The sequence below is a fragment of the Trichechus manatus genome, unplaced genomic scaffold (assembly GCF_000243295.1).
Source record: "Trichechus manatus latirostris isolate Lorelei unplaced genomic scaffold, TriManLat1.0 scaffold00024, whole genome shotgun sequence".
In the NCBI taxonomy this organism is placed as follows: Eukaryota; Metazoa; Chordata; class Mammalia; order Sirenia; family Trichechidae; genus Trichechus; species Trichechus manatus.
The window spans coordinates 14,521,844-14,545,317 of NW_004443960.1; the positions used below are offsets into that span (position 1 = coordinate 14,521,844).

At 45.2% G+C, this 23,474-nt stretch overlaps 1 protein-coding gene across 4 annotated transcripts in view; it reads right to left on the reverse strand.

Moving 5' to 3' along the window:
- MYH11 (myosin heavy chain 11) overlaps positions 1-23,474 on the reverse strand; it is a 147,266-nt gene that overhangs the window by 89,743 nt on the left and 34,049 nt on the right. For all 4 annotated transcript variants that reach the window (XM_004373283.1, XM_004373282.1, XM_004373285.2 and 1 more), the window contains one exon: positions 16,259-16,415. In XM_004373283.1, coding sequence (XP_004373340.1) covers positions 16,259-16,415 — 157 coding nt within the window. The remainder of the gene's footprint in view (positions 1-16,258; positions 16,416-23,474) is intronic.

Genomic DNA, 23,474 nt, shown 5'->3' on the forward strand with positions numbered 1-23,474 from the left:
AGCTCCGCCGAAACCTGTTCGGCATCATAGCAACACACAAGCCTCCACCGACAGACTGGTGATGGCTGCACACAAGGTGCCTTGGCGGAAATCGAACCTGGGTCTCCCGCACGGCAGGTGAGCATTCTACCACTGAGCCACCACTGCCCCAGAAGACCTACTTCGTCCTTGCTTTTGAGAAGCTTACTGTCTAGTGTGGGAGTCAGACTAGCAAAGACACGATCACAGGTTGTGGGCAAGGCTATGAGGGTGTATGTCCAAAGTGCTATGGGGACATAAAGTTTGGTTCTGACGTTTCCTGAGGGTGACAACTGAGCTACCTCAAGAAGGATGTGGTGGAATCCCAGGCACCCCTAGCAGAGGGGATGGGACACACCAAGGTTGGAGGTGGGGGAGAACACAGCCTATGACATGAGGTTTACAGGTGGGAGCAGGGAGGTGGGGGGGCACCTCCAGCATCACCTCCCCTGGCTGAGCTCCAGAGCCCACAGCCCTGGCACCTTGGGGTTTCTGTTACCTCACATCCCGAAACACGTCCCTCTCCCCTCCTTCACTCCGATATTGGGGCTCTGGCCTTGGATGTGTAAGTATCCAGGGTGCTTTCTGAGGTAATAAGTGCCCCATCAATCCCTCCCCCGCAGCAGGCCTGAGGACTCTCAGGAGGCTCCCAGCTCCCAGCAGACCAGCTATTTCGGCCTGAGCCCAAACACAAACCATGGTTTACGGCTGAGGAGCCTGCAGGCTGGCCATAAAAGGAGAAAACCGAGCAGGCCTATTCTCAGCTGCTTCTCTTCCTTCCTTCTCGTGCCAGGCTGCTATGGGACCAGCATGAAGGAGGAGGCCAGGCCAGCTGCTCCATCTCAGTGGGGTCCCTGATACCCACCCACCCAAGCCAGTGAGACAGGAAGGACACAGATCTCAACTTAAGGCCACTTATGCAGGTGGACGCCAGAGGCCTCCAGACCTAAGATGACTGTGAACACATAAATCATGCGACTGGCCCTCCATAGTGACAGCTGAAGTCTGCTGCCCACTTGCCCTGCGTAGGGCTTCACATGCACTGTCCAAATTAACCCTCACAACAGCAGTCTGGAGAAGGCACAGTGATTATCCTCAGGGGGGAGATTCGGAAACTGAGGCACAGAGACGTGCAGGCACTGGCACCTGGCACTGAAGCCTGGCTCCAGAGTCCATGTCCTGCACCCCTACTCTGGGTCAGGGTCTTCTCTTCTTCCTGCACCCCTATTCTGGGTCAGGGTCTTCTCTTCTTCCAGCCTTCCTCTCCCCTCACCCCACCAGAACTGGGGAAGAAGAAAGATGCTGAGGCCATGTGCTGGACCCCAATAGGCATTTTCCAAACCCAAATGAAGCTCTAGCTCTTTAAAAGCAGAACTAGGCAGCTGAGGGGACATGGGGTGCACAAAGACCAATATCCTCCTGGGGTCCTCTTGGGCCTCAGCCCCCACCTCTCACACTCTCCCCCGTCTGATCCAGCCCCACCAGCCTCGTGAATCCTATTACCAAGCTCTCCATTTCAGCCCAGAATCCCTAGGTAGTACATACAGTTAACATGCTTGGCTGCTAACCAAGAGATTGAAGGTTCGAGCCCATCCAGAGGCACCTAGGAAGAAAGACCTGGCAATCTACTTCTGAAAAATCAGCCATTGAAAACCCTATGGAGCACAATTCTACTCTGACACTCGTGATTCTCCCTGAGTCGGAATGAACTTGACAGCAAGGGTTTTTTGTTTTTTCAAGCTAAGCCCTCATGTCACCTCCCAGGGAGACTTCGCTTCCCCTCCCATCCTAGGACAGGATGCCCCCACCCCCCGCCACCAGCCCACCTCTCGGTATACACCTTCACAGTTCCCTGGAACCTCCCTCCCATAGCACTTAAAGCCAAAATCTATGGCCATCAAGTCGATTTGACTCGTGGGAACCCCACATTTTAGAGTAGAACTGCTTCCATACCGTTACCTTTGCTGTAATCCTTACAGAAGTGGATCACCAAGCCTTTCTTCCGTGGTGCCACTGGGTGGGTTCAAAGCGCCAACCTTTAGGTTAGCAGATGAGTGCAAACTGTTTGCATCACCCAGGGACCTACTTGGCTGTCATTCTACATCTATTTGTATGATGATTTAATTCGTATCTGCCCACCCACCAACTAGGCTGCCTAGAGCAGCGCCTGGCACACAGCAGGCCTCAGTAAACACTGCTGAATGAACAAGGGGATGGCAGGGCCAGGGTCCCTCTCAGGCTGAGGGGCCTCAGACATAGGAGGCTGGGGCGTGTACAGACACACGTTGCCAACCGTCTTCTTCAACTCCATTATTCCCTGCTTGTTTATTTGAAAAATAATTCTCCATAAAAGGCGCACCAAATTCAAGGACACTTTACACTTCTTCATTTCCCACCAAAGAACCAAATGAACCATAACTTTGGATGGAGTCACCATGACCCCTCACCCCCACCAGGTCAGACACGGCCGCCCTGAGCGAAAATCTCCAAGAGGAAGAGAATTGTGTGACTGCTCTGCCCCCTCTCTGGAGACGTCTTTGTAGGAACACTGTTTCCAGAGGAAACAAACCAAAAAAGCCGCTGCAGTCGAGTAGATTCCGACTCATAGTGACTCTGTATGGACAGAGTAGAACTGCCCCGTAGGGTTTCCGAGGCTGGAATCTTTATGGAAGCAGACTGCCACATCTTTCTCCTCGGAGTGCTTCACCACTGGCCCACCAGGACTTCTTCTGGAAGAAAACAGCTTAATCAATCCCTGCCTCCACCTCCTGGGCAGGTCATGTCGGCCCTCAGAGCCTCAGTTTCCTCACGAGGAAGACAGGGATAATAACACGCACCTTTCTAGGGTGTGAAAATGATTAAATTGTATACCAAAAATCTGTTGCCATCGAGTTGATTCCAACTCATAGCTACCCTATAGGACAGAGTAGAACTGCCCCTGAGGGTTTCTAAGCAGCAGCTGAGGGCTGGATTCGAACTGCCAGACTTTTGGTCAGCAGCTGAGCTCTTAACCGCACCTTAAAATTACCCACAGTCTATATAAAAGCTCAGTAATTGCTATTATCGTTATATTTACTATCATTGCCACTGTCGTTTAAAATAGCTATCCGGTGAAATGGTTGTAAGATGGCAGGTTCTGAACCAGGACAGGGCAGTAGGCCGAGTACAACCACTTTCTAATTACAAGGCCTGGAGAGCCTGGCTGATGCAAATGGTTAACATGCTCAGCTGCCAATCGAAAGGCTGGCAGTTTAAGTCTCCCCGTGGTGCCTTGGAAGAAAGGCCTAGTGATCTACAACCAAAAAATAAGCCACTGAAAATTCTCACAGTTCTACTCTGACACACATGGGATCACCGTGACTCAGAATCAACTCAATGGCAATTTTTTTTTTTTTTTTTACATAAGGTCTAAAACTGTATACTTTATACAAGTAAAAAAAAAAGAAGAAGCTCTAATTTATCAATTATACGGCCATCTAACTGAAGCATTTGTGAACGAAAGGGATTGCAGAGGGGCACAAGAAAACTTTTGGGGGTGATGGATACATATGTTCATTATAATTATCGTATTGATGGTTTCTTGGTTGTGTACATATGTCAAAACATTAAATTGTATACTTAAAAAAAAATTACAAGGTCAAAGCTAGCCCCTTTGCCTTTGGGGCCTCAGTTTCCCCATCTGTGATATGGGGATAACAGCACTATACGTCTACCACACTGTCTAGGAGGGAAGAGAAAAGTCTTCGCAGGTGGCAGAGGGTGATGGCAAACTTAAGTCCAGGTCTGATTCCCTGCTCTTGGGCCCAGTCACTAACTCCAGAGCCTCAGGTCCTTGATCTGTCAGGTGGGGGTGCTGGCAGGGCCGAGGGATGTGGTCTTTAGAGAGCGCACACCACAGGGGCTCAGTGAACATTGGGGCTTTCCTCTCTCAGCCTAGTTACAGAGCAGCCTCTGGGGAGTTGGGTGAGCACGACCCAGCCCCAGGGCCTGCCCAGCCCCCAGACACAGGAGAGGGCTGAGTGTGGGAAAGGGGAGAACAGAGTCTGGACACTCCACCCCCCAGACTCCTCTTCAGTCAAGAGCCTGGAGCTGGTCAAGGCTGCAGGTTGCTTGTTTCTAACCCCCTCAGAGTGGCGTTTGGCATTAATTAGGTGACGACAAAGCACTTGTGGTTGCTATCACTGCACAGAGGGGTAGACAAATGCCGCGCTTCCTTTCAGCACCTCAGAAGGAAATCTTATCTGCCTTCCACCCCGCTCCCCCTGCCCCAAGGGACCCATGGAGGGGAGGAGGGAGATTCAAAGTGGTTCTTGTCAGAAAAGCTTTAGTGGCGCTTTCCTCACACTCGTCATGTTAACAGACCCAAATCCAGCTTCCTGAGCTGGGCGCCCTCAACACTGTGCGGGGTAGAGATGGACCTTCCAAGGCACGGTGGGGGAGGGGGCTCCGGCGGCAGCTGAGCGCCATTGACCAGCTGGGCATGGACAAGGCTTGAGAGTCAGATAAACCAAGCTCAAATCCAGACCTGCCACTTGTGTGGCCTTCTGTAAATTATTCTCCTCGCTCAGCCTGTTTACCCAGCTATAAATGGGGCTAATAACAGAACCTGCCTCCAGTGTTGGATTATCCGACAAGCTGTATAAGTACCATGAAACCTGACAACCGGAACTCGCCAGGACCGCCTTGTTTTTCTGGGTCTCGCAAATTTTCCGCCTTTGACAGGGTGCAGTCTTACCACTTTTCTATTGCTTGTTTTAGGGGAAAATAATCTGAGTTGTCCTTCTCGGACAGGTTTCCAGCTTCTGCTGGTTTTACTGTACATGCTTAGGGTGCATGTGCACACACATACACACAAAGAAAGAGAGAGAAGGAAAAATAAAAAATTGGGGCAGAATTTTATATTTGCTATTTTGCAAAAATCATCAAGGTAACCATGGAGAAAATAAAACCTTTGCTGGCTTTCTTACCCTTACTTTATAATTTAGCATCCTTTCAATTTTTGGATTATATATGTGGGCACCATGACAGTTTCAGCACTTAATTTTAAAGGTCCTAATCTGCTTTAGGAAACCCTGGTGGTGCAGTGGTTAAGAGCTACAGTTGCTAACCAAAGGGTCGGCAGTTCGAATTCACCAGGCGCTCCTTGGAAACTCTATGGGGCAGTTCTGCTGTCCTATAGGGTCACTATGAGTCGGAATCAACTAGATGGCAACAGGTTTGGTTTTTCTGGAATCTAGTTACGAGTCCTGGTGGTGCTGTGGTTAAGAGCTCGGCTGCTAACCAAAAGGTTGCAGTTCACATCTACCAGTCACTCTTTGGAAACCCTGTGGGGCAGTTCTACTCGTCCTTTAGGGTTGCTATGAGTTGGAATCAACTCGACGGCAATAGGTAATCTAGTTTGAAGGTCCTAATCTGGATCCTAATCCCTCAGTAGTGCAAACAGTTTGTGCTTGACTACTAACCCACCTAGTTTGAACCCACCCAGTGGTACCGAGGAAGAAAGGCCTGGTAATCTGGTAAAGATTTCTGCCAAGAAAATCCTATAGAGCAGTTCTACTCTGTAACACAGTGGGGTTGCCATGAGTCGGAATGGACTTGACGGCAATGGTTTCGGTTTTCTTTAACCTGGTTCTGTTGATCTCATAGGTTTGTGATGATAATTAATGGAGAACATTCCTGTAAGGCCCAGGGCACATAGGAAACACACAGTAAAAATCAACTATCGTTATTACTTATTGGCAAAAGAAGCTATGATAGAGTTTCCTTCTAGGGATGGTGGACTGAACACACGCACTTAGCTCTCCCCACACCCCACGCCTTACTAAAGTGACAGGGATTATTCAGAAAGACGTGAACCCATAAGGAAAAGGAACTGGACAGGAGAACAGCAACAACACACTGGAACTTGGAAGGGGTGGGAGGGCAGAGAGGGTCAGGAGCTGGCTGAATGGACACGGGGAATCAGGGGTGGAGAGGAGGAGTGTGCCGTCACAGTAGGGGGAGAGCAATTAGAGTCACATAACAATGAATGTATACATTTTTGTATGGGAAAAATTTTTTTAAATGTAAAGGAAGTTGGAAAGAAGCACAAGGGATAACAGTCTCCAGAAAGGAGAAGTCAACGCAGGCAGTGGAGAACATTGAGAAACAACCTGTTCATACCACAGAATCCCTCCCCTCCCCTGACACAAGAATTCACAGCAGCAGGTACCCTTGAAGAACAGGTGAAGGAGATACTAAAAACATGAGGATTGGCTGAAAGTCTGAGAAGCTGTTAGACCCTCCAGATATCGTCTACACTCCGTGGAGCCAAGTGACTACATTTCCTCCACCCCATGAAGATAGCAGATGTATTCTCTGGAGAGGGTTAAACAGAGGGTCTCTGGCCTGGAGGACACCAGGAACCATATTGAAAGGAGGAGGATAACATACAAGTTTCATCCTGGATTTTGAAAACCCTCAGCCTCTCCTCCACCAGACCCTCAAAATGATGATAACCAGGCCTTTACCCTCCAGGCAGAAGACCACATGAGTCTTCTCTGAAGAATCTAATCATCCCAAGAAGAAAAATACTAGAAGATACACCAAGAGTGTCCCAATGCGACAGTGTTGACATGTCGTGGGATTGTTAACCATTGTCATAGGGCAATATGTGTACCAACTGTTCAATGAGAAACTACTCATTCTGTAAATCTTCATCTAAGGTACAAAAAAAAAAAAAAAGAATTATCTATGTGAGATCAAATTGACAACAGCAACTCAAAAGTTTTGATGGGAAGCCTGGGGGCAGTGAGTTGAAGATAATGGTGATGGAATAATTTGGAAAAGGATAGTGAGAATAGCAGCACAACTGGAAGAATGTAATTGATGTCACTGAATTGTACATGTAGAAACTTTTGAAATGGTGTAACTTTAGCTATGTATATTTTCTCCAAAAAAAAGATCCTCCAAGGTCGAGAAGGGAGAGTGTTGACATGTCGTGGGGTTGTTAACCGATGTCATAAAACAATATGGGTACTGACTGCTTAATGAGAAACAATTGTTCTGTAAACCTTCATCTAAAGTACAATTAAAAAAAAAAAAAAAGAGTGTCCCAATGCAACAGCCCAGATCCATCATTCTACAGCCAAGCCCATCATCAAAGCCCTTCCCACAAGCATAGAGCTTCCACCAACTTTTCGGTGCCCGATGCTCTAAAGCATCCCAGATGAATGGACAACCAAGAGTCCCCAGACACTAATACAGCAGACAGAAGTCAAAACAAACAAACGAACAGGAAAAACACAACCTGGGTGAAACAAAGATCATGCAGCAGGGAGAAGTGTCCTCCAAGAAATAGGATATTGCAGAAAACTTCCCAGAATTTAAGGATGTGAGATTAAATTGTTGCTGTTAAGTGTAGTCGAGTCGGTTCTGACTCATAGCGATCCTATGCACAACAGAACGAAAACACTGCCTGGTCCTGCACCGTTCTCACAATCTTTGTTATGCTTGAGCCCATTGTTACAGCCAATGTGTCAATCCATCTCATTGAGGGTCTTTCTCTTTTTCGCTGACCCTCTACCTTATCAAGCATGATGTCCTTCTCCAGGGACTAGTCCCTTCCAATAACATGTCCAAAGTACATGAGATGAAGTCTTGCAATCCTTGCTTCCAAGGAGCACTCTGCCTATACTCCTTCCAAGACAGACTTGTTCGTTGTTTTGGCAATCCATGGTATATTCAATATTCTTCACCAACACCATAATTCAAAGGCATCAATTCTTCTTCAGTCTTCCTTATTCCTTGTCCACCTTTCACATCCATATGAGGTGACCGAAAATATCATGGCTTGGGTCTGATGCATCTTAGTCCTCAAACTGATATTTATGCTTTTCAACACTTTAAAGAGGTCTTTTGCAGCAGATTTGCCCAATGCAATACATCTTTTGATTTCTTGACTGTTGCTTCCATGAGCATTGATTGTGGATCCAAGTAAAATGAAATCCTTGACAACTTCAATATTTTCCCCATTTATCATGATGTTGCTTATTGGTCCAGTTGTGAGGATTTTTGTTTTATGTTGTGATACAATCCATACTGAAGGCTGTAGTCTTCGATCTTCATCAGTAAGTCCCTCCAGTCCTCTTTACTTTCAGCAAGCAAGGTTGTGTCATCTGCATGTCATAGATTGTTACTGAGTCTTCTTCCAATCCTGATGCCCCATTCTTCTTCATATAGGCCAGTTTCTCAGATTATCTGTTCAGCATACAGATTGAATAAGTATGGTGATGCATACCTTGCCTGATTTTAAACCATGCAGTATCCCCTTGTTCTGTCTGAATGACTGCCTCTCGGTCTATGTACAGGTTCCACATGAGCACAATTCCCATTGTTCGAGAATTCCCATTCTTCATAATGTTATCCATAATTTGCTATGATCCACACAGTCAAATGCCTTTGCTTAGTCAATAAAACACAGGTAAACATCTTTCTGGTATTCTCTGCTTTCAGCCAAGATCCATCTAACATCAGCAATGATATTCCTCATTCCACGTCCTCTTCTGAATTCGGCTTGAATTTCTGGAGGTTCCCAGTCGATGCACTACTGTAACTGTTTTTGAAAGATCTTCTGATTTGCTCGTGATATTAAGAGGCCCCACTAAGTCCCCAGCACAATGAATCAATGGATGGAAATAGACCCATGCCAAGTCACATCATCATGAACAGTGAGGGTAAAGAAGAGCCTGATAGCTTCCAGAGAGGAAAAAAAAGAACTGGTCATATATAAAGGATCAAGAATCAGACTGGCTTTGAAGCTAGAAGGCAATGAAGCAATGCCTTCAAAATTCTCAAAGAAAATGATTTCTTGCCTTAGAAGGTTCCAGCAGAGATCATTTTCAAGGGGAAGAAATCAATAGGATCCCCAATACATGTTTGTACATATTAAGAGGAGATTAACACAATTACAGGGAGAACTGGGAACAGAATTAGTCATTAAAGACATATAAAAACAAGTTGGGGTGGGAGGTGGGGAAAGGCAATTGCTAACTCCAAGGAAAAGAATAAGTTGTACTGGAAAAGAGAAGTAATCGTAAGACAGTAGAGAGCTCAGCTGTGAATAGCATCTGCATAGTCACAATAATGTAAACTCTGAATAAATATAGTCACAATAATGTAAACTCTAAGTATTGACTTAACCAAAATTAACAGAAAGCTATATTAGGAGTCTATGGGATGGAAAGGGGGATAGAGAAGAGGCAGTAGAGGCAAAGCAAGGGGATGAACAAGTTAAATCCTCATCTTTCATGGTGAAAAGTTAATAGGTAATGCCTAAAACTGAAAAAAAAAATCAAGGTAGCAGCAATATAATCAAGCAATTTAGAGATACAGAAGTAAATATTGAAAAATAATTTAAAAGAGTTGGTAGTGGCTGTCCCTAAACCAGGTGCTGTTGAGTTGATTTTGAGTCATGCTAACCCCACGTGTGTCAGAGTAGAACAGTGTTCCGTAGAGTTTTCAATGGCTGATTTTTCAGAAGTAGATTGCCAGGCCTTTCTTCTGAGGTACACCTGGGTGGACTCAAACCGCCAACCTTTTGGTTAGCCTACGAGCGTGTTAACCATTTGAACCACTCAGGGATTTCACAGTCAACATGACACAATTTAAATGTTTCACTTTATATTCAGCATATGCATGGCAGCCATCCCTGCCCCATCCCATGTCTTCACACCCCATCTTGTTTCACAAAGGACTTGAGGAGGAAATCACAACTGATACCTATGACTCTCCAACTAGATGTTAAGGTAAACTCAGTGTGAATCTCAGCCACTTGATTTAAAGAAGGCAGCAGCACTCAGCAATGGAGTCACAAACTAGACCCATGTCTTCCTTCACCAAAACCAAATTCCCACTTTACAGAGAAAAAAAAAAATTGAGTGGATGAACAGAATTCTTCTCAAGCTTACAATTTCTCTATGATTTTTTTTTTTAATCATTGGAGTCTACTGTCACTGGTTTGCCGCGATGCTCCAGGTAATGCCAAAATAAATGAGCAAATAGTTAGAAGAATCCTGATCAAAAGGGGGAAAATGCAGAACAGAATTTCAAATTTTCATGGACTCCAGACTTTCTGGAGCCATGAAGGCTAGATGAATCCCTGAAACTATTGCTCTGAGATAATCTTTAAGCCTTAAGCTTAAACCAAAGATATCCCTTGAAGTCTTCTTAAAACCAAACAATAGTTTAGCTTAACTAGTGAAGAACATCTGTCTTGAGCAGTGTGCTCTTTTCAAGGTCTGTCTATATGGGATCAAAATGACAACAGCAACTAGAAAGATTAGACAGGAGCCTTAGGGGGCAGTTAGTTTATGATAATGGGGAATAACTCAGAAAAGGAGGGTGAAAATGTTTGTACAGTTCTAAGAATGTAATCAGTGTCACTGCATTGCACATGTAGAAACTGTTGAATTGGTGTACATTCTGCCGTGTATATTCTCAACAAGAACAACAACAACAAAAAAATTAAAAAACAAAACCAAACCCGAATCTGCCGTTGGTTAAACTCAAAACGACTGACAAAAATCACCAGTAATTACCAAATTTATTTGAAACTGATTATTTTTTTCTATCAAGTAGAAATAGAAGCAAAATACAGAAATAAACTTTAGTACGCAGTTAAATTTATTCCATTTGGAATTTATGAACAGAAAATATAATATTTACTATACATATAATCTTTAAAGATGCTATATTATGTGTATTGTTTCATTCACTTTTAATTAATGTTTCATGGGTATCTATAAAAATAAATTTAAAATGCATCATGAAAAGTAAATAAATGAATAAGCAAGTACAGCTGTTGATTAACATTTGAAGTAGATGAATAGCTCATTTTTTAATGGATGTGTGTATTTATCATCATTGTTTTCTCTTGGGGCTTAGAACATATCAACTGAACATTTCTAGGTAATTTTAGAGAGCTGACTAAATAATCTTGTGTTAAAACATAGAGCCCAGAAGCCATGAAATATAAACACAAAGGGCCCTTGTCTGTGAGTATAACATTATCCCATAGTTAGGCGGTTGTCTAGGGTTAAGTCATCAAAACACAAAAGTATTCTCCAATGAATCAACTCCTCAAGAAGTCAAACCAAAAAACAAACCCATTGCTGTCGATTCTGACTCATGGCGACCCCATGTGTTATAGAGTAGAATTGATCCATAGGGTTTTCTTGGTCTTGCGGCACTGCTGGGTGGGTTTGAACTGCCAGCCTTTTGGTTAGTCGTGGCAGGTAAACCATTTTCACCATCCAGGGGAACCCCCCCCACTAAAATGTCCTTCTCTGGTCTGCACCACTTTCACCCGCTCACTCAGTGGCTTAACCTCACCCATTATTGGGACCACCATCAAGATATGGACACACTACAAACGGACAGGTCTTCAAATTCGCTGATGTGCCTGAAGATGAAACGTTCCGCAAAGTCAGTGATCTCGGTTGGCAAGGCCACAAAACAAGCGGTCAGTTCAGATAACAACTGAAAGTCAGGAAATCATCATGAGCAATGATACAACAGGGCTTTGAGACGCTGCTCTAAATACAAGGAAGTAAAAGACACCCTTAGGGAAACAGGTGAGCCCTCAAATATGTCTGCAAGAAAGATCCTCTTTAGCTCACGCTGCAGAAGCCAAGCATTCCGTGAAGAATGTTGTAGTATGTTCTCATATGATTTTGTAAAAAAAGTGACCCTTAATTCATTTTATATTCAATTTAAGAATTAGCATCTAGCTGCAATTATAACCAAATTCCTATTACACAGAAGATAAAATAAACTTATTTTAGTTTTCAAACCCAGTCAAAACCTTTCTTTCTCCCTACTATCTACAGTGGGAGCCCTGGTGGCGCAGTAGTTAAGAGCTCGGCTGCTAACCAAAAGGCTGGCAGTTCGAATTCACCAGCTGCTCCCTGGAAACCCCATGGGGCAGTTCTACTCTGTCCTATAGGGTCACTATGAGTCGGAATCAACTCAATGGCAATGGGTTTGACCAACAGTGCTCTCCTACCTATAGGGTCACTATGGGTCAGGATCAAGTCGACGGCAGTAGGTTTGTTTGTTTGTTTTCAATTTACAGTGAAACTTTGGTCCCTGTTTCAAATAGCTTTTTTCTGGAACCAGTTATCCACAGATAATAAGCACCTTCTGTATTTCGTGGCATTCAGCTCAGTGTGTGTGTGTGTGGAAGGGTGCATACCAAACCTAATGGTAATGATCTCTGGGTGACAAAATTATAGCTGCTGGTTATAGTCTTCTTTGCTTAAATACATGTTTTAATTTTGCTAGAATGAATATATAATAGTTTTTTTTAAGTTACAAATAGGTATTTTAAGAGTACTTTAGCAGTGCTTACCTTTGCTTCTTCTCTGCTAACAGACTTTTTTATTTCATTCTGGCATTCAGACTAAAATGTGCTTATTGGGCCCCCGCCTCAGCTTCAGAAAAGAATCGAGAATGGTCCAAACCAATCACGAACATCCGAGTCTCCTTTGCCAGTGATTGCTGGGTATTAGCATGTAACCAAGTTTTAGCCAATGAGACATAAGGGGAAGACCTGAAGAGCTTCTGGAAAAGATTTTCCCTCCTGATAAAAAGAAACATATGAGAATCTAGCTCCCTACCTCCACTTCCTTCATGCTTTTGGATGTTATCACATGAGGATGTGATGCCTGGAGCTATGGCTGCCACCTTGTGATCATGAGGAAGAAACCCAAAAAATTCCAAAGAAACCACTTCTGAGCTGCTGAATTAACCAACCCTGAAATTGTCAACCTCCAGACTTCTTGTAACATGAGGTAATAAACTCTTATTTTTAAGCCACTTTATTTGGCTTACAACCAAAAGCATGCCAAATGATATGAATACTGTAACTTTGTGATGTTCAGCTTCCAAAAGAAATGCATGAACCACTGCTTTATATTTTTATACTCTTCCATCAGTGAAGACCACAAAAGGTTTTTTTGTTTGTTTTTTAAAAAAAATCTACACCTAACTCCGGCAGCCATAACTTTACTACCACCTGGGAGGTACGAATCTCCGAGACTGCATTTCCATGACTCTCCTTGCATGACTCCCCCAGGGCTCCACCTGCTGGTCATTAGATACAATGGCAGCCCCGCTTCTGGAGTGGTCCAGCTTCAGCCATACATGTGAGATTTGGCTAACTCTGTCAGTAACCTGGGGCACTTCTACCTGAGCCCTTCTACCTTGGGGGAGTAAAAGGGCAGACCTAGATCCCTGCCCTCAGGGACTTCCAGAACAAGATCCCTTCTTAATCCCCAACTCAGAACACTCTCGGAGGTGGCTGTTACAGGGTTGCAAAGTCAAACACATGGCCCAGGTAGTTAACACAAACAAGCACATCAGGCCAGGCGAGGACTTGAGGGAACTGGAAATCTCCTGTAAAGGGGCAGCCAATGCATGGGAGCACAGGGCCAGTGCTGTCTGTCACATGTTCTAATATTTTCTAAAGAACCTAGAAATCTGGATGTTTATGTAAACTCTCCCAGTTTTTAAAAATTGGCATCCAATTCAAATATCCTTAAAACTCCCTGTGGGCCAATTTGGTAAACTTGTCTGAGGGCTGGATCTGGCCCCCCAGCTGACAGTTCGCAAACTCTGGGCTATTCACACCTACCAACTGTGTGTAGCTTCAGAATTACCAAAGCCCTTTTCCGTCATCCTTTCTCAAGTGGAGGAACATGGAGAACTCCTGTATCTCAAGACCAGGTCCATTTCTAGGAAAGACAAACCTCTGCCCCTCTCCAAAGATCAATGACACTGACATGATGCCACCCTTTTTATCGTGCACCTTAAACACTTGACAAGTGATAAAGCAAAGGGCCCAACTCTGCTGAGGCCAAGAGATTTGCAGAGAGGACCAAGGTGGTTGAACTGGAAAAGCTCACAATTTAAAACTTGCCAGGGCTTCTTTTTCTTGCCTTATTACGCTGGCTAGTACTTCCAGTCCAATGTTGAATAAGGCTGGTGAAAGTGTACATCCTTACCTTGTTACCCATCTTAGGAGGAAAGCATTCAGACTTTCACCATTACATATGTTAGATGTAGATTTTTTGTAGATGCCTTTTATCAGCTGTGGAAGTTCTCTTTTATTCCTAGCTTTCTGAGAATTTTTATCTTGAAAGGGTGTTGAATTTTGTCAAATGCTTTTTTTTTAATCTATTGATATGGTCATATGGTTTTTCTTCTTTACACTGTTACATCGGCTGATTTTCAAGTACTGAACCAACCTCACATTTCTGGAATAAACCCACTTGGTTGTGGCCTGGGCTTCAAGTCACTTTTGGAGATGCAGTTTCCTCTGTTGTAAATCGGAGGCTGTAATCTCGGCCCTACCTCACAGCATTGCGGTAAGGATTAAGAGCAAGAGCAAGTGTGTATGTTTGTGTGAGTTTGTGTTGAAGGGGGTGTGTGCCCAGACCCACAAGTACAAGCCAAATGGAAGCCGAGGAACAACAACCTCTCTGTTCAAGCTTTCGCCACATTCCAGGCACTATATGATGTAATACAAACACCCTCATTCCAAGTACCCTAAATATGGTATGTAAGGTGAATTTTATGTGTCACCCAAATTAATAATTTTTATTTTAACAGCTATGTATTCTTTTCAATGTGCATTAGAAAAAAACATATAACTGGCATGTCTAACTTCTCGTTTCATGCATGATGATGATGATGATGATGATAGCTTACATTACTGAGTTTTACCAAGTACCAGGCATTGTTCTAAGTACTTTATATGCTCTATTTCATTTAATCCTCACATCAGCCCTATCAGGTAGGCCATTGTTATTACAATCCTCTTTCTACCAATGAGGAAACAGAGGCACAGAGAGGTTAAGTAGCATGCCCAAGGTCACACAACTAGCGAGCAGGAATTTGAACACAAGCAGCCTTGTTCCAGAATTCATGCACTTAACTAAAATAGTATACTGCTGGGGTTTCCTTGGTCTGAAGTAGGCTGTGTGTGTGTGCGTGCGTGCGTGTGTGTGTGTGTGTGCGTGTGTGTGTGTGTGTGTGTGTGTGTGTGTGTGTTGAAGGGAAGCTTATTTCAAGAAAAAATGTTAAGTAAAATAAGAATATCATGTATGTGAAGTTCAAGAACCAACAAACCTAATTGATTGGGATAGATGTCAGAATAGCAGTTACTTCTGGGGGATAGTGAGGAGATAGCAACTGGGAAGAGGCACAGAGGAATTATCTGGAACTACTTCACGTTTTCACCTGGGGATGGTTATACTGCTGCCAAAAACCAAAACCAAACCAGTTGCTATCAAGTCGATTCTCTCTCATGGCGACCCCATGTGTGCAGAGTAGAACTACTCCATAGGGTTTTCAAGGCTGTGACCATTCAGAAGCAGATTGCCAGGCCTTTCTTCTGAGGCACCTCTGGGTGGGTTCAAACCACCAACTTTTTGGTTAGTGGGCAAGTGCTTAACCATTTGTACCACCCAGGGACCTCCTCACAGTGCTGCAGACATTTGTAAAAATTCATTTTAAGCTGGACACTTTAAATTAGTGTACTTTGTACACTCTACTGTACTATTACATTCTACCTCAATAAAAAATTTTATTATTACTACTAATATAGATAATACATAAATGGAAAGGTAACATGCAAAGATCTTAAGTTTGGAAAAGCCTGCATAAGCAATCTTCACAACAGGCCTCAAGATGGATGCCATCACTCCCTTTTACAGACAAGGAAACTGAGGCTTGAGAGGAAAAGGTATTTGTCCATAGTCCCACAGGTGGGATACAGACCCAGATCTGGCTGGCTCAGGCACAGGGCTGACATAGACCCTCTCCCTTCTGAGGTGAGGAGTTTTATATCATTTTCCAGGCAGCTGGCCTGGCCAGGATCCTTGGGCAGCAAGAGGGGCTGAAAACACCAGAGCAGGAGCAGGCCCATGCCCGTATTTGCCCAAGCCATCTGCTCTCCATCACCCTCCCAGGCCAGAGGGCTGGAGACACAGATATTCCAGCTGGCTTCTCCCTTTTTCAGTCACAGCGCTCCTGTCACCGTGCATCGCCTGCCAAACACCACATTCCTGTGAGAACTGCAGGAGGCAGGACAGGAGGGGCTTGGGCAGAGCAGGTGGCTCCCCTAGAGGTGACCCCAAGGACCCCTTGGCTCAGTGGGCTCCCCTGGGTGGGCTCTGTCCTCCCTGCGGGCCCGGCTAACCTTGCAGCATGCTCCGGTAGGCTGTGTCGGCGATGGCGTAGATGTGCGGGGGCATCTCGTGCCTCTTCTTGCCCTTGTACATGTCGATGATCTTTTCCGAGTAGATGGGCAGGTACTTGTAGGGGTTGACCACCACGCAGAAGAGGCCGGAGTACGTCTGCCGAACAGAGAACCTAGCTTACTTCCAGACCGTGGCAGAGAGAGATCGGACACCCAGCCTGCTGGGCCCACCCGCCAAGGCCTGCATTTACTGAGCGCCACTGTGTGCATCATCATGCTTCATACTTACAACAGCACCATCAGACAGATGGGCTCAAAATTCCCATTTATAGGTGGGTAAACTGAGGCTCAGAGAGTCATGGCAGGGATCCCTTGACTATACCAATATTCTGGAAGCAAAGGGCAAGACCGGATTTCTAGGCCACTGATGTTATATTTTACAACAATATGGTTTTACACAGTCCCAAGTTCAAATCCCAGCTCCACTCCTACCAGTTGTGAGGCCCTGGACAAGTCACTTCACCTCCCTGAGCCTCACGGGCTTAAGTAACCTCTACCATTTATTGAGTGCTTACTATGTGCCGGGCACTGAGCTGAGCATTTCGCAGGCACTTTCTTATTGAATCCTCATAACTACCCTGTGACAGTGCTACTATGGTTTCCCCTCTGCCCATTTGACAGGTGAGGGAACTGAGGCTTGGCGAGGTTAAATCATCAGGTCACACAGCTGATGGGAAATTCAGAATGAGAAATCTCAACTGTTTACCCCAGAGCTCATGCTACCTTGTCTGTAAAAATGGGGTAAACACAGCCATCCTGCCTTACGGGGTGGACAGGAGCATCTGAATATGATCAGAGCAGGAAAAAGGGTGTGAAGGCATACTGCAAACCCCACCACGCTGTGCATGTGTGAGGCATTATCATTGTTGGTGTCGTTCCTTATATACATCAGGTATCCCAAAGGTCAAGGTGAAGCTCAGGAGATAGGCTCTGACCTGTCCGCAGCATCTGCTTTCTCAAACGATAACATCAGTACTGCCTGAGGCTCTGATAGGCACTAACCATGACTTTCCTCCAACTTCCCAAAAAGTGACCAAGGAAGGAGAAACAGATATCCCACCTCTGGGTTACATGCAAGGCAAGCCAAACACCAGAGAAGTTAAGCGACTTGGTCAAAGTCACCAAGCAGGACCCTGGCAGTGCCAAGCCCACCTTGGTCCACTGCTAGGCATAAGCATGTCCATTAGGTTGTCCACCCTATCTGTGCCCATCCTAAAGAAACAACTGATCATTCATTCATCTAATATGTATGTGCTAGACACTATGCAAAATTCTGAGGCTACAGTAGAAGACATTAAAAGACAAAGTCCCTGACCTCAAGCGTCTTTTAGTCAAGGCCTGGAGCTAACTGGAGAGCAGAGTGTCCCTCCAGGTCTCAGTTTGCTAAGGGACAACTGTGTGTTATAGGCGGGTAGGGATGGGAATAGTATCCCTCAAAAAGTACAGGGCTGATGTGGGAGGAGGGAACCATCCTGCAGGTTCTCCCCAGGACCCTAAAAAGGGCAAGAATGAGGTCAATATAAGGCCAGTCTAAGCATCCACCTACCATTTATTGAGCACCTACTGTATACCAGGTCTTGTACCAGATGTCAGAGATAAGTAAATCAATGATAGTCTTGCCTCCAAGAGCTCACAGGTCAGCACGAGAGACAAAGGCGTGAAAGAACATCATAGATTGAAGGATGGAGCCCAAGGGATTATGGGAGCAAGGAAGAGAGAGTCCTAACCCGTGCTGGGAAGTCAGGGAAACTTCTTGGGGGGCGGCAGGGGCGGGGGTTGCTCTCTGCACCTAGTCTTAAAGATGAGTAGGTGTTAACCTCTCAGGAGGTAGGAAGGGCATGCAAGGAAGCAGGGCAAAGGCAGACAGGCAAGAAATCAGGACATTGGGCATGTGGGTGAACTGCCAGCAGTCTGGTATTACAGGAACTCAAAGGAAGAGGAAGCAATGGCAGAGGTAAGCAGGGGCCAGGACTGATGGGGCTCATCCTCTGCCTGGTTAACCCCTGGCCCCCATCCCACTGAATCACCTCCAAAATCTAACCCATTGCCATCGAGTCAATTCCAACTCATAGCAGCCCTTTAGGACAGAGTGGAACTGCTCCATTGGGTTTCCAAGGCTGAAACCCCTTGCCCTCTTTTTTCAGGGCAAATTAGTTTCTCATTCAACAATTTATACACAAATTGTTTTGTGACATGGGTCCAAGGCTGAATCTTTATGGAAGCAGACTGCCACATCTTTCTCCCTAGGAGCAGCTGGTGGGTTCAAACCACCAACCTTTCTGTTAGCAGCCAAGCGCTTAACCACTGTGCCACCGGGTTTCCTTTTGGATCACCTAGACCCTCCTGTATATCCTGCAAACACCTCTTCAGTCCCAGCGCAGACCTTGGCACACAGTCAGTGCTAACTAATCGTTTGCTAAATGAATGCCTGAGGGGTAAATTAATTGTAGCATCTCCCTGAGCAGGGGCAGAGCTGCCTTCATTTCCGCGGCCCAAGTGACTTGCACTATGCTGGCACACAGTAGGTGCTCAGCTGAGGAAGTGGCAAAATTCTTCCAGGGCAGGGGCTGGACCACATTCATCTGTATCCTGGACCCCAGCACAGGGCCTTCCACAGATGATCATCCGAATGAGGTTAACCAAGCCCTGTCTCTTCTTCAGGGATCAACTCAGCTCCAGCTCCTCCAGGGCCATGCCCACCGCCAATCACCGGGCCCATTTTAGAACATGGGCATCATTTACAGCCTGAACCACCACCACCCTCAAGCCCTTGCCCTGAAGGCAGTAAAGGGCAGTGGTTAAGAATTGGGTACCAGGAACTTGGGTTTGAACCCTCACCCTGCTATTTCCTGTTTCTGTGACCCTCAGAAAGTCCCTTAACCCCTCCGAGCCTCAGTTATCCTCATCTGTAAAATGGGGAGAGAGGGACATAACAGCAACTCCTTAACCAGTTTGTGGTGAGGTAATGCTCGTAAAGCACTTAGCATGTGCCTGGTACATAGCAGGTGCTCGATAAACATTAGTGACAATTGCCCTTCTCCATTTGTTTCATGATGATGAAAACCTTGCCACCTTCACATTTGCTGTTCCTTCTACCTAGAACACTCTTACCCGATTTTCCCAGAGCCGATTCCATCTCCTGTTTCAGGACTCAGTCTAAATGTCGCCTTGTGCCCTGTGAGCTCCATGACCTTGTCACCCTACCATCGCATCTCCAGCACCCAGCACAGTGCCAGGCACACGTAGACACTAGTAAGTATTTGTTGAATGAATGAATGAGTAAAAGAAGGAAGATAGGCATTCCCCAGTCCTGAGTCCCATCACCAGCTTCAGTTTGAGGGAGGAGTCTTTTTTATTTCCTCCCATTTGCTGGGGACACCTCTCCTGGCATTATGCACACAGCAAGCATTTAATTCATGCTTTCAAGCTGATCTGCATCTCAGTTCAGCTGAAGCAGCCTTTCGCGAGCAAGCTGGGGAACAAAGTCCGAAAGAAAGGACTGGGCAGGTGGCGGCTCACCTCCCCCAGAGTGGCTGTGCTTTACCACATATCTGGCAGTTCCATCTCTCGTGTTCAACCTCACTCTGACTCAGGCCAATTATAATTGGCCCCATTTCTGCCTCCCAGCCCCCCCGAGCCCCTCTCCAGCTGGTTAAGTTCAGAGGTTTCCACACTCCTGGCCTCCCGCATCCCAGCTGGCATCTCAACGGGCCCCACACCACCAGCAGGTCCCAGCGCAGGCCCAGGACTTCGCTGTTGTGACCGTATTAGGAAGCGACTCGAGTTTTCCCCCTGACACTTTATATGGTCAGCAGTGGAGCCCTGAGCAGGGGGCTGATCCCACAGCCTCTGGCAGAAACCAGGAACAGGGAGAAGGAGGAAAGAACACACAGTCCTGGGGGGAAACTCCCTTTCTCCCCTCACTACCTGCAGCACTTGCACAAGTTGCCAGCCCCCAGCCTCTGATTCCTCATCTATCAAACAATGGGTAATCATACCTTCTTACCAGTTGATATGCAGCATCTCAGCTTTCTCAATACCTATCCTAGAGTCACATTTTCGCCAAGCAGGCTATTTTACTACAGTATTGTTTTTAATGTTTTAAGACTAGAAACAACCTAAATGCCCATCAATAAGGGACTGTTATAAATGGAATTATGTCTCAAAAAAATATGTGTTGTAAATCCTAACCTCTATGCCTGTGGTTATAATCCCATTTGGGAATGGGTTGTGTTTGTTACATTAAGGAAGCAGAATTAGTGTAGGGTGTGTCCTGAGTCAACCTTTTGAGATACAGAAGAGATTAAACAAGCAAGTGAAAAAGCAAAGATGGGGGAAGAGAGATGACAAGCTACATGAAGATCACCCAGGAGTAGAAGTTCAAAGAGACAAGGACCTTCCCCTAGAGCTGGCACTCTGAATTCAGACTTCTAGCCCCTTAAACTGTGAGAAAATAAATTTCTCTTTGTTAAAGCCACCCACTTGTGGTATTTCTGTTACAGCAGCACTTGATAACTAAGACAGAGATTGGTACCAGGAGTGGGGTACTGCTCTAACTAAACCAAAAAAACCATTGCCATAGAGTCGATTCTAATTCACAGCAACCCTATAGGACAGAGTAGAACTGCCCCACAAGGTTTTCAAGAAGTGCCTCGTAGTATACCTAAAATGTGGAAGTGGTTTTGGAATTGGGTAATGGGTAGAGGCTATAAGAGTTTTAAGGTGCCTAATAGTAAAAGCCTAGATTTCCTTGAAGAGACTGTTGTTAGAATTACGGATGTCAAAGACAATTCTGGCGAAGGCTTAGGAAGTGGGGAGAGCTATAAAGAAAGTTTTTATTGTGTTAGAGAATACATATGGCATCAACAAAAGAATGCTGCTAGAAATGTGGGTGTTAAATGTGCTTCTGGTAAGGCTTTAAAAGAAAATGATGAACATGCAATTGGACAATGGAGGAAGGGTGATTTTTTTATGCAGTGGCAAAGAACTTGTCTGAATTATGTTCAAATGTTTGGTGGAAGGCAGAACTTGTAAGTGAAAAACTTGGCCATCTAGCTGATGAAATTTCTAAGCAAGATCTTAAAGAGGCGGCATGGATTTTCCTTGCTGCTTATAGTAAAATGCAAGAGGAAAGAGATGGACTTAAAAATGAACTATGCAAAATGAAAACAGAACTTAAAGGTTTAGAAAATTCTGTTATACAAACTAAGGACGTATGTACTAGAATTTTCACCAAATACACAGCCACACATCTTTTGTTAAAGAGATTAAGCCTGCATCTGATGGATCTAACCAACTACCACAGCAGAAAATCCAGCAGCTTAGACTGAAGGGGTCAGAGACAGGATGAAAGGAAAGAACACTGTCTGCCTCTTGGAATTCTACAGGCAGGAAACAGGCCAAAGGAGTTACATCTGTTGTCCTCCAAGAAAAGAAAAGGACCATCCTGGCGCAGCTCGAAGATCAACAGAACTGTTGGAAGGAGCACAGAAGGCAGGGCTGTCTTGGTTTCAAAGGGTGGGGCCAAGGTCTCCTGGATCTCAAAGGGTGGAGCCATAGCCTCCTAGGTTTCAAAGAGTCAGACCTTCAGTAACTCAGTTCCAGAGTATCAGGCTGCCATTAAGCCATGCCGGGGGCTTGGGGCTAATGAAAAAGGCTGAGGGAGCAGGGCTGCAATGTCCAAGGGGCAGAAGAACAGGGCCTGCGTTGGCCCAGGGGGTGGGGTCACCACTCAGATGGATTAGGAGAATGGGGCCGCCCAAAGCCAAGGGAGCAGAGTTACCATCCCAGTGGGTTTAGAAGGTGGAGCTGAAGCCCAGGGCTGAGGGGCCTCTACCCAGAATCCAGAGTCTGGAGGGCAAAGCCATTGCCCCGATGGTCTCAGAGAAGAGAGGATTATTTTCAAGACTTGAGAGCTGATTTTAATTTGTTCTACTGGGTTATGGACTTGTTTGGTGACTGTTATCCCTTCTTTCCCTCCAATTTCTCCCATTTGTAATAGAAATATCTACCTTGTGTCTATTCCGCCACTGTACTGTACTTTGGGAACAGATAACTTGTAGTCTAGATTTCACAGGTTCACAGATGAAAAGGAATTTTGCCCTAGGATGGAATACGCCTAAAGTCTCGCCCACATTTGATTTAGATGATTCAGAAGATGAGATTTTGGACTTGGAGTTGATTTAAGACTTTTGGGATGATGTGATGGGGTGAATGTGTTTTGCATGTGGCAAGGACATGAATTTGGGGGGGCCAGGGGGTGGAATGTTATAAACTGAATTATGTCCCCCAGCCTCTTCTTCCTCATCTATAAAACAAGAGATAACCACACCTTCTTACAGGTTGTTATGCAACATCTCAGCTTTCTCAGTACCTATCCTAGAGTCACATTTCCACTAAGCAGGCTATTTTACTACAGCATTGTTTTTAATGGCAAAATATTAGAAACAGCCTAAATGGCCATCCATAGGGGACTGTTATAAATTGAATTATGTTCCCCAAAAATATGTGTTGTAAATCCTAACCTCTATGCCTATGGTCATAATCCCGTTTGGGAATGAGTTGTGTTTGTTATGTTAAATGAGGCAGGATTAGTGTAGGGTGTGTATTGAGTCCATCTCTTTTGAGATATAGAAGAGATTTAACGAGCAAGGGAGAAAGCAGCGATGGGGGAAGAGAGATGACAAGCCACATGAAGATCGCCCAGGAGCAGAAGCTCAAAGAGACAAGGACCTTCCTCTAGAGCCAACAGAGAGAGAGGCTTCCCCTAGAGCTGGCACCCTGAATTCAGACTTCTAGCCTTCTAAATTGTGAGTAAATGGATTTCTGTTTGTTAAAGCCACTCACTTGTGGTATCTCTGTTATACCAGCACTGGATAACTAAGACAGGGACCCACTTAATCATTATGAAGCATCCTATGTAGTGAAGACTGCACCTAGGTAGCGCAAATCATTAAGTGCTTGGCTGCTAACTAAAAGGCTGGCAGTTCAAATCCACCCAGAGGTGCCTTGGAAGAAAAGCATGGGGATCTACTTGAAAAAGATCAGCCACTGAAAATCCTGTGGAGCACAGTTCAACTCTGACACACACAGGGTCACCATGAGTCAAAATTGACTCAATGGCAATTGTTTTTTTTTGCACTGCTATAAAAAAATT